This window comes from Nicotiana attenuata, unplaced genomic scaffold (genome assembly GCF_001879085.1).
Source record: "Nicotiana attenuata strain UT unplaced genomic scaffold, NIATTr2, whole genome shotgun sequence".
Lineage (NCBI taxonomy): Eukaryota > Viridiplantae > Streptophyta > Magnoliopsida > Solanales > Solanaceae > Nicotiana > Nicotiana attenuata.
The window spans coordinates 79,516-95,150 of record NW_017673016.1 but is presented as its reverse complement, the minus strand read 5'-3'; the positions used below and the strand labels follow the sequence as shown (position 1 = coordinate 95,150).

Genomic DNA, 15,635 nt, shown 5'->3' with positions numbered 1-15,635 from the left:
TGAAATTGATTCAAGCTTTAATTTCACTTTACATTTCTTAGATACTACAATAATGCTTTCGTTTTATCATAAACCTATCCTTTTTCTCTCTCGTTTTCACATATTCACCTGATCATATAATTATTATTTTTAGTTTAAATTTAACAGTCTGAGTTACACCCACTATATCCACTAATATTCACTGATTAAATAATAATTTTTATCCTATCAATGTATATAAATTAAATTTGTTTTTTGTGTGAAAAAGAAATGAAATAGGCGTATGGGATAAACAATGGGTGGGTAAACTATCTTGTTGGCGGCTTATTGTATTTTAGGAAAAACTGCCAACTGGCCAAGGATGACAAATTGAGCCAAAAGTCCAAGTCAACCACTTAATTTATATATAATAAATATATATTTACTGTATTATTGGAGCGGTTATACTACATAATTTTTTAATTATTAAATTCTCATAAGCCCAACACCCAAAAAAAAAACTCATGATATGATGTCTCCTTTCAGTGTTTAATTGTTTATTATCTGTCTGCCACGTCAATTTTTCATAGAAAATATCAAACAATCAGCGATAACACATACTACTACTATTTCCCAAAGAAGAATTTACCAGTTTTATTATAAAAATCAACAAATACATGGTATTTTTTAATTTGTTGTTTAATCATAATTAATCAAGATATATTCACCTTATTAAATAAAAATTTAAAACTTTTACACTTATTCACTTACTTTTACGTTAATCGAAATTTGAGACGTGACTTCGATTATTATTTAATATCAACATCACATATTATTCTGAATGTCAGAATAATGATTCTTAATTTAATGATTAAAAAAATCTTAAACTAACGCATTTTATTCTGAACGTTCTTCTGTCGATTTCTACGAAGAATATTAAAGGGGACAAGAAAAAGGAAATTATGCGGAATCTTCTCCACTGAAAAGTTGTGGGCCTAATAACCTTCCTTTTTTGAAAATTAAAATTAAATTTCTTTAATAATAGCGACAAAGAAAAAGCACTATAAATAAAAAGAATTAATTTGATGATCATCGTTATTATAGGAAGTAGTATCTGTTTTGTAAAACAATAATATCCTCTCTAATAGTTGCAGAAGAGAAATTGATCATTCTTGCTAAAGTTTTTTCTGCTTTTTATCTTTTTGAAATTCCTTCCAATTCCATTTGGAAGAGAATTTCATTTCAATCAGCCCCCTTTATACCCAAAATTATATTTCTCTACAAACCCTAATTCCAATTTATCTCTGTTTCTTCCCATTTTTGAGTGTCAAAGATTCTTCATTTTCTTTTCTTGGTATTTTTTTCTGCTTTTAAGGATAATTTTCCAAAAAAAATAAAAATATATTGGTTTTCATTTCCGGGTGTTTTTTCTTTTTCTTTTAAGGGTAATCTCAAAAAGATTTAAAAGGGATTTTTTTTGGCTTTTAAGGGTAATTTGAAGAAGATATTGGTTTTCATTTCTGGGTGTTTATTTCTTTTAAGGAATTTCAAAAAGATATAAAAAGGAACAAATTTGGTTCCTTTCTGGGTTTTTCAGATAAGGGTAATTTCAGGAAGATATAAAGAAAGAATCTTTATATTCTTTTTCTGGGGATTTTATACTTTTTAAGTTTTAGTTATTAAGAAGATATAAAGGAAACAGAGATGATGGGTAGTGAGAGCAATAACAATCAAGAGTTAATAGGAGGATATCATGTGTCAGATGAATTGTTGGGAACATTTTTACCAATAATAGTGTATTGGGTATATTCAGGATTATATTCAATGCTTGGGGGTGTAATGGATAATTATAGGTTACATTCAAAGAAAGATGAGGATGAGAAGAATTTGGTGTCTAAAAAGGAAGTTGTTAAAGGTGTTCTTCTTCAACAGGTTGTTCAGGCTGCTGTTGCCACCCTTCTCTTCGCGGTTAGTTGATTTGATCATCTCTAGTTGATGCAAAATTTGTTTCCTTTTTCAGTTCGAAACTTGTTATTATGCATCATAATGGATAACTTAGTATGCAAATGCTTATTTGGTCTTTTATTGATTGAAATGAAATGTTCATATCTGACTTTTCTTTTCCTTGGAAGTTATTGCTGTTCTGTGGATGTTAACGGGAAAATTATCATAGATGCCTTAGCATTCTTGCTTTCGGTTTGATATTTAAAAATTATTTGATTTGTGAATATATGATTTGTTGACTGTATGTGCAATTTCATAATTGGAGATTGTGTATCACAATGTGGGGTGAGCATGAAAAGAAAGGGGAATATGAGGAGGCTATGTTGGTAACATAGTTTCGTCTTCCAAATTGGCACTGTTAGGCTTTTGTGGATGTTAAATATGAATAGCATTTGTGTTATAGGCAGATTCAAACATTTTGAATTATTGTCATTGACTTGAGTGAGGAGTTATTTATGCTTGTCTACATGTTATCCTAGAATTTCCCTACGGATTGGAATTTGCTTTAGGTATCTTTTAAGTTTATATAATATTCTGAAGCTTGCAGGTTTGATTTTCTTCTTTGAGTGGTAGGAAGTAGGAGTTCTTAAAAAATCAGGTGCAAGTGTGCACTGTAGGCTTGAGTAGCTTGCTTTTATAGGGACAGGTTAACCGAATTTGAAGTTCTTCTAGGAAAATAGGATTGTAAAATTGGCTTACCTATCGATGCCAATGCTTTGAATTGTTGGAATTGACTTCATGCCTTACTGCTTCTTGGAGTGTGTTGTGTCTGGATTTCTGTGGTTCAGATATATGGTTTTTAAGGACTGCATTCTTCCATTTCAATCTGTTTGTTGCTTCAAATGATTACTCAAATATTGTGAGGTTTTTGGGAAAAATCAAGACAGAGTAATTGGAGTTTTGTTCAGTTGAAGAGCAAGCTCTGTGGTGGCGATTCCCATGGAAATGGATACGTGCTAAATATTTTGTTCTTTAAGTTAGTTAAAACAAAATAGAGATCCTGCTTGACAGGGGAAAAAGGTTGCTCAGCAGTGTTCAGCAGACTTGCAACCTTTTGGTTTGGAAAAATGTCGATTGTGTAGATTTGTGATTCAAAGACCGTCAAGAACACCGCTGAGACTATCCAAAAAATAAATAATTTTTGTTGTTGTTGTTGTAATCTGCCTTTATTAAAGAAAAAAAAGGAATCATTGCTTTCTCTTTTGCATTTCCGTTGTCTGCTCTCTTGTTCATGGCCGTCCATATTGCAAAGTTGGTCAACGCCAGCTGTAATAGTTAAGAATATTGGGGGTGGTGGTGGTGGGGGGTGGGGGGCTAACCATGACCTCCTAATCAAGCTTTTTTCGCGCTACTCCCTCCGGTCCCTTTTAAGTGTCTTTTAAGGTTTTGGCATACCCTTTAAGAAATTCAGTTAATAACATTAATTATAAAAGGTATTTGACTAAATTGTCCCTTATCTTTCTTTTAAACATGGAAAGATATTTTAGAAAGTTGCATGGATCATTTATTATAGCAAAGGGCAAATTTGAGAAAGAATAGTTAATGCCGTCTTGGTTTGTTAAACAACACTTATTTTGGACTAAATGTGAAAGGCTAGAAAGACACTTCCAATGGCCGGAGGGAGTACTTTGCAAAGTTGGTCAACGCGAGCTTCAAGCTCTTTTTGATACTTTCCTGGCTGTGAACAACTTCCAAAGCTCTTATAATATCTTGTATCAAAATTGGCCAGCTTTTCTGAATGAAACCCATGGAATAACCATCCGGCTCAGGTGCTTCATTTGCGCAACTCACGAATTAGCACCTGCCTTTTCATTTGTGATAGCAAAAGTGTAAGCTTTTCTGACCCTTAGAGAAAAATAAATAAGTTCATTTAGGCGAAGGCTAGCTCATACTGAACACAAGCATCTCTGTTATTTTTTTTCTTTCTGATGAAGTCATCAAAATCAATGAGCTAAACGTTGTACATCTTTTGTATGTAGTGATAGGTAACTTAAAGTTTATGGCATGGGAAGTTGCACTTCTCATGCTATTGTTTGTACTTTCAGTATCTTTGATGTTTGTATTTTGACTAATTCCTGGCATCTGATTATCGACTCATTTGGAGCAGGTCACAGGGAATGACGGTGAATCTGATGGGGATCGACACGCTTCCATTTTTGTTCTTGGAAGACAGTTCTTTGTTGCCATGGTGATGTTAGATACTTGGCAATATTTTATGCATCGGTACATGCACCAAAACAAGTTCTTGTACAAGCATATCCATGCCCAACATCATCGGCTAATTGTTCCATATGCATTTGGAGCTTTGTACAACCACCCTTTAGAGGGTCTGATTCTTGACACTATCGGTGGGGCTCTAGCTTTCCTTGTCTCAGGCATGTCACCACGTACCTCCATCTTCTTTTTCTCCTTTGCTACCATCAAGACGGTTGATGATCATTGCGGACTATGGTTGCCTGGAAACCTCTTCCATATCTTCTTTAAGAACAACTCCGCTTACCATGATATTCATCACCAGCTTTATGGGACCAAGTTTAACTATTCACAGCCGTTCTTCGTGACGTGGGATAGAATACTTGGTACTTACATGCCATATGAACTTGAGAAAAGACCAGAAGGAGGTTTTGAAGCTAGGCCTGTTAAAGATTGCAAGGAACATTGACAATACTGTTAGTACATGTTTGTCATAGAGTATGTACCACTGCATTTCTTTCCTTTTCTGAAATGCTTTAGTTACTCAATTAATTTGTATATAGTTATATGTTTCTGCATATATTGTTGTATAACTGGTGTTCTTTTTGAGTTTGAAAAAGGAATAGGGTCAAATAATAGTTTCCTTTTTAAACATTGTCTCAGATTCTGATTTCTGGTATTCAACTACAAACAGATACAAAGCTTTTTTAGAAATATATTGTGTGCCTTGGCGTCTGGACATGTATTGTAACTTTCTCATTGCTCTCTTAGCAGAGTTGTGTGATGTGGAGTTATATTGAGTTGGTCAAAATCCTGATCTCATGCCCTAAGCTTTCGTTTGAAACGCGCGGGATGTGTGTTTGGTATTACGGAAGTCATTTTTCACGAAAATGTTTTTCATGAGGAAGTCATTCCTATCAACTATCTTAAAACTTTTAATTTCGGATCAGTTGCTTCAATTAACACTTACACATTATTATCAATCTTTAGTATTCAAAAACATTATAATATCAGATAATTGCAACAATAGTATTTTTATTAATCTTTAATAGGAGTATATATTTTTTACATAATTTTTTTAACTCAATTAACCATACACCGATAATATACAATAATAACCAGACCAACGGACTAGCTAAATATTTTTATACATTTGATATCTAGATAAAAGTTATTGGGTTCACATAAATCAGTAATCTTTGCACTAGATCCTCCCCTGAACAATGTTATGGTCTTTCTCTTTTTAGTCGCTTGAGGAATACACTTTTTAGACCAATAAATAACAAACAAAGATCTTTTTTCATATATGTTTCAGTTTATATCAGACATACCTTAGTGTTCACATCCAACAAATATATATTTGTTGTTACAGCCAGAAATTTCAGTTGGCTTTGATGAGTTTATCCATCTTTCGCAGCTAAAACAAGTTTTCTTTTTTCTATTGATGATACTTCTATTTCAAGAATTATGTGTAGCATCTCAAGGTCTGTTGAAAATTCCAATACAGGGAATGGAAAGCTGCAAATACCCTTGTATTAGCATTCCAATTCCCGAACATTAGGTGCTTTTCTCAACATCAATTCAAAATCCTCGGCACAAGAAAAATATGGCTGAGAAAGAGTGCACAAATCATAAAACTTTAAGGAGTCGTCAATCAAATGGTTTCTCTGCATTACTTATAGTGAAGTACTGAGCAATATTTAGGTGTCTCAATTTAACCATCCTTCTAAGTGTTACCGGTAACGATATTTGCCTCCTAGATTTTAATACTAGAGTTTCAAGATTCGAAAGATTGGATATGGATGTCGGGATTGAATTCTGATCAATTTCTGCTGAGAAATATCTCATGTAAACTAGATCAGCTGGAAAAAAATTGATGTACAAAAGAGTTACTGTAAATTGCACCCAACGATGTGGCTTAACGGTCAAATAAGTGGGTTTAGACGATGAGGTCTCAGATTCAATTCCCAGTGGAGAGAAAAACACTAGGTGATTTCTTCTCGTATGTCCAAGCCTCGGTATATAGACTTACCAGATACTTGTTGTTGGTGGAAAGAAATTGTCTTTAGGATACAATAATGCCAACAATCGATTGTATGAATTCAAATTTAGTGGGCGTTTGGACATAAGAATTGTAAAGTTTCAAAATAGGGGGAAAAGTTAGTTAAAATGGTATTTGAAATTTAGAGTTGTGTATGGACATGAATATAATTTTGGGTTGTTTTTGAAGTTTGTGAGTGGAAATTTTGAAAAACAGCTTTTTGGAGTTTTTCAAATTTTCGAAAATTTCCAAAATGCATCTTTAAGTGAAAAAAGTGGAAATTTTATGAACAAATGCCGATTTTGGAAAAAAGTGAATTTTTTTTTGGAAAAAAGGAAAAAATTTCTTATGTCCAAACAGACTCAGAGCATTCGCTAGGAATACAATGTATCTAACGTGACTCGAGAAGTTATGCAGTATTTCTGAGTAAGATCATGAAAATCAATATGAAGAGGTAGAAGGACATATTTGTACCAAGTCGAATAGTCTGAGGACAAATTTGGCCCTTTTCTTCCGTTCTTTCTTCTTCCAATGAGGGACAAAATAACCTTTCTCAAATATCCAGGGTCAAACACTAACTAATCTAACATAATATAGATCGAAGAATATGAAATTACACGAATGCTACTAATACTACTGGGAATGATAGGGGAACTCTCGATTACCTACTAGTCTTCTACCCTAATTCTCAACCTCTTATCATGGATCATGTCCTCAGTGAGCTGAAGCAGTCCTGCTTAATCACCTTTCCCCAATACTTCTTTGTCCTATCTCTACCTCTTCTTAGACCCGCCATGACCAACCTCTCGCACCTCCTAACATGAGCATGTGCTTCTCCTTTTCATGTGCCCGAACTATCTCAGCCTCAACTCCAGCATTTTGTCCTCCACAAGGGCCACTCCCACTTTGTCCCGAATAACTTCATTCCTAATCTTATCTCTCCTGGTATGCCCACACATCCATCTCAACATCCTCATTTCTGCTACTTTCATCTCCTGTTGTGAGAACTCCTCGTCGATATCCCCATTACCTTGGATTATAGACCCCAGATACTTGAAACTACTTCTCCCGAGGAAGACTTGGTAATTGATATTTAGGAAGATGCCCCGTTAAAGCCCAAGTCTAATTCAAAGTAAAGGCTGAACCTGGGCCAATGGCAGGTGAGTATCAAGCTTCATATCCATGTTCGCTTCATGAGTTCCGTTTCACTCCAAGTATTTTGTTTTTGTCCTGCGCAACTTGAAACCTTTAGACTCTAGGGTATGTCTCCAAACCTCCTGCCTCCCGTTAACTCCGCCTCGTGTCTCGTCAATCAACATTATGTCATTGGCAAATAACATGCACCGTGACACCTCCCGTGAAATGCGTCACGCCAGCACATCCATCGCCAAGGCAAATAAAAACATGTTAAGAGCCGATTCCTGTTGCAACCCCATCACAGTTGGGAAGTGTTCCGAGTCACCTCCCATAGTTCTTACTCGAGTCTTAGCACCATCATACACGTCCTTAATCACCCTAATGTACGATTCCAGAACACCGCTAACCTCCAAACATCTCCGCAGAATCTCGCTCGAGACTTTATCGTACGCCTTTTCTAGGTCTATAGACATCATATGCAAGTCTTTCTTCCTTTACCTATACTGCTCTACCAATCTCTTCACTTGGTGAATGGCTTCCGTAGTCGGTCGCCCCGACATGAATCCAAACTGTTTCTCGGAAATAGATACACCCCTCCTTACCCTGACTTCCACCACTCTCTCCCAAACTTTCATAGTATGACTAAGCAACTTCGATGAATACTGAAACTGCCACCATAATTCTAGGTTCGCTTCTTCATTGTTGTATGTGCTTCAGGAAATTAGCAGATCATATGATTAATGTTTAAGAAGGATTTTCCAAGTGGAGGACATTAACTAGCATTTCTTTTAGGAAGAAACAGGTAGACAGAAGAGCAAAAGAAAGCATTGTTTAATGTAGAAGCAAAGATATAGTAGTTGCATCACAGCATCTTGGTGAAATCATAAGCAGCACAACTCTTGAGAAAAATAAAATAAAAGGTTGGAACCATTCACCTCAGGAGTCAAAATCTAATGACTCACACCAAACATTAAGGATTGAATGAATAATTTGTTCTGTAGTTATACTATGAAATGTAGGTTACAGTGACTGAAGGATAATTCTAAAGAATTTATTAAAGAAACAACTAAAAAAAATTACATGATGATCTTCTAAATTGCCTCCGGCTACAAACTCTTCAGACTTCAGTCTTCATATTCTGTTGGGAAAAAAAGGACGATTAGTTAAGACTTGAGAGCTGAAAAACATACATATAAACAATTACCAAACAAAGTCATGATCTTTCTTTTTCTGGTGTAGAATTTCTAACTTGAGGAACATGCTTCAGCTTTAGACCAATAAATAATAAAAACTGATTATTTTCATAGATATTTTACTTTGCATGAGAATTGAATGCTAAATAAATGAAAAGGCTTTAGAAAGCTGTCAGACAAAAGGAATAGTTAGTAAAAGGCTAAAAACTTAAATGGCAACTTTTTATAGAAAGGAAATTGCATTTAGCAGAACAAAAATGAGACTGGTAGTGTACCTGAATTTGGATTACTTGATGACGAGCTTGAAATCATCATTTCGATAATCATCAACTTGTATTTCTTGGATAACCCTGGCTGACTTTACAACAGATTCGTTGCCTCAATAGACTTTAAAGAATAGTTGTCTTCGAAACAAGAAGGGATCTCCTTCAGATTTTCTAGTCCACGCAAAAACAAGAGTTCAAGGTTAGGAAATGCGTCATCAGAGGCTGTCCATTCTTCAAGACTGCGACAAAACATTAATTTCAAGACTTTAAGTTGAGGGAACTCGCCATCTCTCACTTCCCATTTTTCATCGTCAAATTCAATGGCCCGAAGGTTCTGAAGCTGAGCAATGTTTGATAAGTGCTCGTGCCCCAGCCTAAAGAAGGACAATTTCAATATTTTGAGATTTGATGCGGAGATGCATACAGGATACCGATGCTGGAATTCTACGGCTTCACCAATAATGTGCAGCGTCTCAAGCTGTGTTGAAAAATCCAATACAGGGAACGGAACGCTGCAAACACCCTTGAATTTGCATTCCAGTTCTCGAATATTAGGTGCTTTTCTCAACATCAATTCAAAATCCTCGACACAAGAAAAATATGGCTGAGAAAGAGTGCACAAATCATAAAACTTTAAGGAGTCATCATCAAATGGTTTCTCTGCATTACTTATAGTGAAGTACTGAGCAATATGTAGGTGTCTCAATTTAACCATTCTTCTAAGTGTTACCGGTAACGATATTTGCCCCCTAGATTTTAATACTAGAGTTTCAAGATTCGAAAGATTGGATATGGATGCTGGGATTGAATTCTGATCAATTTCTGCAGACAAATATCTCATGTAGACTAGATCAGTTGGACAAAAATCAATAACAATGCAGTGCTCCAAATCCAATACTTTTAGAAACTTGAAATTCTGTAAAATGCGTGAAATTGTGAAACCGGGTTTGGGTACGGGGAGACGGGCACAGATATCTGTATCACTCCTGAAAAAGTACAGATCCAACAAGTGAGCAAGACGAGCTCCATTCTTCAAGATTATCCACTTCACGAAAAGCCAAGCGACGTTGCACATGCTGCTTACGAGAGTAAATGTTGGAAGTAGGATTGGCATTTTGATCTTTGTGAATATATAATTAGCAAAATCATAACATTGATTTTCAAATATAATCAGTATACTTGGTCACTGTGAATATATAAATTTGTAAAATCATGTGATGAATTTTCAAATATAACTTGAAATACTTGATTTATTGAGAAAATTAAGTACAATTAATTGGTATATTACCGTATTATCCATAGCAGAAGATTCTCCTCCGTTGCTTTTTCCTTGCAGAACTCGAGCATTACATCATGAAGGCGACATGCTTCAATCTTACCATCTGAACTCCTCTTAACAACCACCACTAGATTTTTTCCAATAAGATTCTCCAAGTAACCTTCGGCTATTTTCTCCAACCTCCTGCTTTCACTTTCAAAACTTTTTATAAATCCTTCTGAGGTCCATAACTTTGTTAACCTGGAAACATCAATCACTCTATCCTCTAAAAATGCTCCAAAGTAAAGGAAGCAAGGCTTAAGATGATATGGTAAATTCTGATAGCTTAGTTCCACAATGGCCTTTGTATCACCATGAATGTGGGAACTTAAAGTGTTAGCCACTTGTTTCCAGCTCTCTTCTTTCTTCTCCATCTTTGCCAGAATACCAGCTACCACAACAATTGAAAGAGGCAGCCCTCCGCACTTTGTTTCTATTTGTCTCCCAACTTCTTCAAGGGAAGGGGAGCACCTTTCTTTACCAAACACTATCTTCTAGTAATTTCCAGCTTTCGTCATCGTTAAACATACGAAGAGGAATGGGTTCACTAACAGATCTAGCAAAATTGGCAACTTCAAGATGTCTCGTTGTTAGAATGATTCTGCTTCCATTTTTGGCATCATAGAAGCAAGGGCTTAAATCATCCCACGCACTAGCTTCCCACACATCATCAACAAGGATAAGATATCTTTTCCGACATAAAATTTTCCGAAGCAAATCTGCTGCATCAGCTCCACTAGACAATCTTGGGGTCTCACCAGTTGCATCACGTAGAATGGCCAGTAGCAAATCTATACGTCTATATACTTGAGACACAAAACATTGTGCACAAATATCAAAGTGTTCAACAACTGAACCATCAGAATAGAGGTTTTCGGCCAAAGTTGTCTTACCTAGGCCAGGCATACCGACAATAGGGATAACGTCTAGTTCTTGGCATCCTTTTGTTAGTTTGTCCCTCAGTTCGTTCCTCACGTCCTCAAGACCAACTATTTTTTCCTTCATCCTTGGAGCCCTAACCAATTGTGATGACTTATGATCATCTATTACTGGACGACGCAATTTTTTTTCTTGAGTCTCTGCTAGATCTGCTTTGACACAAGTAATCTCTTCTGTAATATCGGTGAGCCAATGCTCAAGACACCAGTGAGGAGCTTCTTTGCTTATACAAGCATCAACTATGTATTCCAACTCATATGCTTTGCTAATCAACTGTGTAGCACAATCTTGAAGTCTCTTGTAAGGTCGCTCTTCGGCAACAAATCTTAAAAAAGGTTGCAAGCTCTCAAGTTTCTTCTGAATTATTTGAAGTTGGTTCATGACAAAAGCGAGTGAATCTGAATGGCGGCTCTGGAACTCCTTCAAGTTGTTTAAAAAAAAGTCAACATAGCCTAGTCCATGAATCCTTGGCAAGTTAGATTGAAAAGCCTTTCGAATGATGAGGTATATCATCGCTTTGATAGGCTGAATGTTTCCCCGAAGATCAAGATCAAGTGCTTGGTTCAACTCCTTTGAGCTGGCTCTGTGCATTTGTTTGAAACAAACCAGATGAAAAACCTCAGCAAATTCAACTCCTTCAAAACCTCTTCTATCTGTTCCTTTGATTCCGGAACATAAAGTAGCGAACGAGGATCATCAATCTGCTTTAGAACATTGAGATTCTCTATAACAGCATCGATGAATTCCATTAAAAATTTGGGGGGAGGAATATCATCCTTGTTGGCTGGAAGTGGTATTGATGATACTTCGACGAAGGAGTATTTTGATTGGAAATCCAGCTTTGTCTTCAAAATTCCTGTTGGCACGTGGGAGGTAAAGGGATCAAAATATGGATCCACAGACCCCTCCCAGTCAGAATCAGAGAAAAAAATTCGTTGAGTAGCCTGTTGTACTGATATGGACTTCTTCCAAATTTCTTTCATTTTCTGTGCGACATCTAGCATGCCGCATTCACCTGCGAAGGTGAAGCTCAGCAGACGGAGAAAACTGTCCAGGAAATTTAACTCCCACAGAAAGAACTCCAATCGATCCCTTGAATCATCGTCAATGTTAGAAGGTCGAAATTCAAAAAGTCACGTCTTATTGTAGACAAATCTTTGTCAAGAAACATGACTCTACCTCTTTCTTAGAAATTGTGACAAAAGAATTAAACTGCTTTTAACTTGAACTACAAGGTATCAGCAACAACTGGTTTTATTATGGGACAGCTCATGATGTTCATATCAATCTATTATGCGCCTCTGCATCTAGCATTGGGTAGACCTCATACAATAACTGTCCTAACTCTACCATATCTTTTGTTTCATTTCTTCTGGAACAATCACAAACACTTTTTTGATTATGGATCTACTACCAGAAATTCAATGCGTAATCTCAGCATTCAATGTGTATTCCTGAATAATCTCATTTTTCAATTATTCAACCATTTATTTTAGAACCGAATTCTTTCTGGTTAAATAATCTCTTTCTAGTTGCTCTGGAACAATTAGGAGATTCTCTAGAAGAAATACGGGGTTCTGCTTCTGGCGGCAACATGCTTGGTCCCGCTTATGGGGTCAAATCAATACGTTCTAAGAAGAAAGATTGGAATATCAATCTTATCGAGATCATCGATCTCATACCAAATCCCCAAAATTGAATCACTTTTTCGAGAAATACGAGACATCTAAGTCATACAAGTAAAGAGATCTATTCATTGATAAGAAAAAGAAAAACGTGAACGGGGTTTGGATTGATGATAAAATAGAATCCTGGGTCGCGAATAGTGATTCGATTGATGATGAAGAAAGAGAATTCTTGGTTCAGTTCTCCACCTTAACGACAGAAAATAGGATTGACCAAATTCTATTGATTCTGACTCATAGTGATCGTTTATCAAAGAATGACTCTGGTTATCAAATGATTGAACAACCGGGAGCAATTTACTTACGATACTTAGTTGACATTAATAAAAAGCATCTAATGAATTATGAGTTCAATCCATCTTGTTTAGCAGAAATACAGATATTCCTTGCTCATTATCAGACAATCACTTATTCACAAACTTTGTGTGGGGAAAATAGTTTTCTTTTCCCATCTCATGGAAAACCCTTTTCGCTCCGCTTAGCCTTATCCCCTCTAGGGGTATTTTATTGATAGGTTCTATTGGAACTGGACGATACTATGTGGTCAAATACCTATCGACAAACTCCTATGTTCCTTTCATTACGGTATTTCTGAACAAGTTCCTGAATAACAAGCCTAAAGATTTTCTTCTTGATGAGATCGATATTGATGATAGTGACCCTGCTTGCAGAAATGAATAGATTAGAAAGGGGCTTGGTTCTCTATTTTCGGGCGGGGGTGAAGGCCATAAGAGAAGATTGCCCTATCGGTAAGGAAGAGGGGAAAAAGGTGTTGTCATCTATCTCGACCAGTTTCCCGAGGCGTTGGAAATCCAGACCGGCTCGGAGAATCTCTCTCGCTATTTAGCCCTTCGTTCCGCCAACAAAGAAGTCATCCTTGACGATTTCCCATTCCTTCCCTGCCGAGCCGCCTCTCTTCGCCATTCGATGCTTCCGCCTTCCCTTCCTATAACATACCCAGGCGCCCTCCTTTCCAATCACTAAGAAAAAAAAAATCCCAATCAAAGCCCTATCTAAGTAAAGCTTTCGCCTGTTATTTTTCCGGCCCCAGGGGAGTTTATTCGACCCATTCCCCAGTGCGGCACTGTTCAAGTTCTTCCCTTTTCCAAACCCACTTCAGCTTTCAAGATTTATTGAACCTTGGACATATAAGAGTTCCGAATGGAATCTCTTTAGAAAGAAGATCTTTTATCTCATGGTAGCCTGCTCCAGTCCCCTTACGAAACTTTCGTCATTGCGTTAGCCAAACACTTCACATGTTTCTAGCGATTCACATGGCATTATGCATAAATTATAAGGAAAAGAATTTGTAGGCTAATTAAGCAATTGCAGACCCTTCCCTTTAGTCAACGGGGTTCCTATAGAAGTAATATTCAAAATATGTAGCTTATGATGATCTGCTGATGAGATCAGTGATTTTGTTAGAATATCTCAAAAGCTCCACATCAAATAGTTCATCAACTACAGAATGCACCCATCTGACTTTGCTGTAAGAAGTTGCTCAATTGTTGTAGACATCGGACGCTTTCCTTGCGTTCGTAACCCTGCAGCCGGAGTTACTTGTCGAACAATTAGAGTCATCAGCATTGCCCATCGAGTCAGAATCAGAAGCACAACCAAACCCTTCAGAATTGAGAAAAAAAATGTTAAACACGATTACTATTTCGAAGTCATTCAGTTTTAGAAAAAGTCCAAACACATGGTGGAATATTTAGTAGGCTTTTGGACATAAAAATTGTAATTTGTGAAAAAAAATAGTATTTTGGAGTTAATTTGAAAAATAATATTTGGATTTCGAAATTATGTTTGGATATAGGGGAGGGCATAAAATCCGAAAAATCGAAAAAATGGACCGAACCGAATCAATTTGGTATTTCGGTATTAGTTCTTCGCTATTAATCCAGTATAAATATTTCAAAAGTTAGGTACTTCAATACGGTTCTCGGTATTGAAGTTTCAATACTTTGGTAAACCGAAATACCGAATACCGAAATATTTTAGGGGAAAAGACAAGAGTACCTACAAAAGTTAAAATATTTACTCTGCTCTACCCATAAAAAAATTCTACCTATTAAATAATTACAATCCCCTACCCATTAATAAACAAACGAGTATCTCAAAATAATGCTAATGCCATACCTATAAAAACGCAAAAGCTGCTAAAAAATTCAGAAAATTAGCATAAAAAAATTGAGATTTCCACCAACATATGTTGAAGATTTGAAGATCGCTCACAAAAACAGAGCAAAGATTTGAAAGTTCGCGCACAAAAACAGAGCGAAGATGCTGATTTCTCTTTAAAATTCGAGTTTTTCTCTTTGGAAGATGCTAAAACTTTTGATGCTCCAATTCGCATCTTATTTTTCCGATTTTGATTTTGCAGATTACAGAAGTTTAGCGCTCAAACTTTTGAATTTTTAGCTGACAATTCTGTTCTCAGTTTGGAGATCTGGAGATGTGGAGGTTTGAACCATAACATCTGATTTGATTTCGAAAAATGTTTTGTTGAAATTCAGTATTTGACATCAACACTGTTGAAATTTGCATTGCCGAGATTCAATTTTGGACATAAAAGTAGTTATAACTTTAGAATCATGGACAATATACCAATTGTGCTACAGCATAGTGGAGAATGGGATGATAACCATAATTTCATAAACTTTCATGTTGATGCAATTCTAATAAAGACATATTGGAAATTTGAACAACTTCTCAGAGAAATTTCAAAGCAACTGCAAAAGGACAGTAATACAATAGTTATTCAGTATGCTATTGCTCAAGGATATCCACCAATTACAATTTGCAGTGATATGAGTGTTATTGTTTACATGGAATTGAAAAAATCAAGTGGAGGGATGACAACACTCCCACTATGTGTGTCGTTTGCTAAAAATGCGATAG

At 36.1% G+C, this 15,635-nt stretch overlaps 2 protein-coding genes across 2 annotated transcripts; one reads left to right on the top strand and one right to left on the bottom strand.

Annotated features, from left to right (window-relative positions):
- Positions 1 to 1,041: 1,041 nt before the first annotated feature.
- On the top strand, positions 1,042 to 4,894 carry LOC109215199 (sphinganine C4-monooxygenase 1-like). The gene is made up of 2 exons (XM_019379218.1): positions 1,042 to 1,926; positions 4,070 to 4,894. The coding sequence occupies exons 1-2, from the start codon at positions 1,663 to 1,665 to the stop codon at positions 4,622 to 4,624; spliced, it is 819 nt and encodes a 272-aa protein (XP_019234763.1). The 5' UTR covers positions 1,042 to 1,662; the 3' UTR covers positions 4,625 to 4,894.
- Positions 4,895 to 8,210: 3,316 nt separating this feature from the next.
- On the bottom strand, positions 8,211 to 12,179 carry LOC109215197 (putative late blight resistance protein homolog R1B-23; the record flags this gene model as incomplete). The annotated part of the gene is given in 7 exon segments (XM_019379216.1): positions 8,211 to 8,471; positions 8,802 to 8,904; positions 8,907 to 9,759; positions 9,761 to 9,918; positions 10,085 to 10,599; positions 10,601 to 11,631; positions 11,634 to 12,179. Coding segments are annotated over 6 exon segments (3,195 nt in total), but the record flags the coding sequence as incomplete, so codon positions are not given.
- Between the last annotated feature and the right edge of the window lie 3,456 nt (positions 12,180 to 15,635).

Excerpts from the sequence above, each read along its gene's own strand:
- LOC109215199 (XM_019379218.1), top strand. The coding sequence starts at position 1,663 with ATGATGGGTAGTGAGAGCAATAACAATCAAGAGTTAATAGGAGGATAT. Across the intron at positions 1,927-4,069 it reads TTGCCACCCTTCTCTTCGCG|GTCACAGGGAATGACGGTGA; the intron begins GTTAGTTGATTT and ends CATTTGGAGCAG.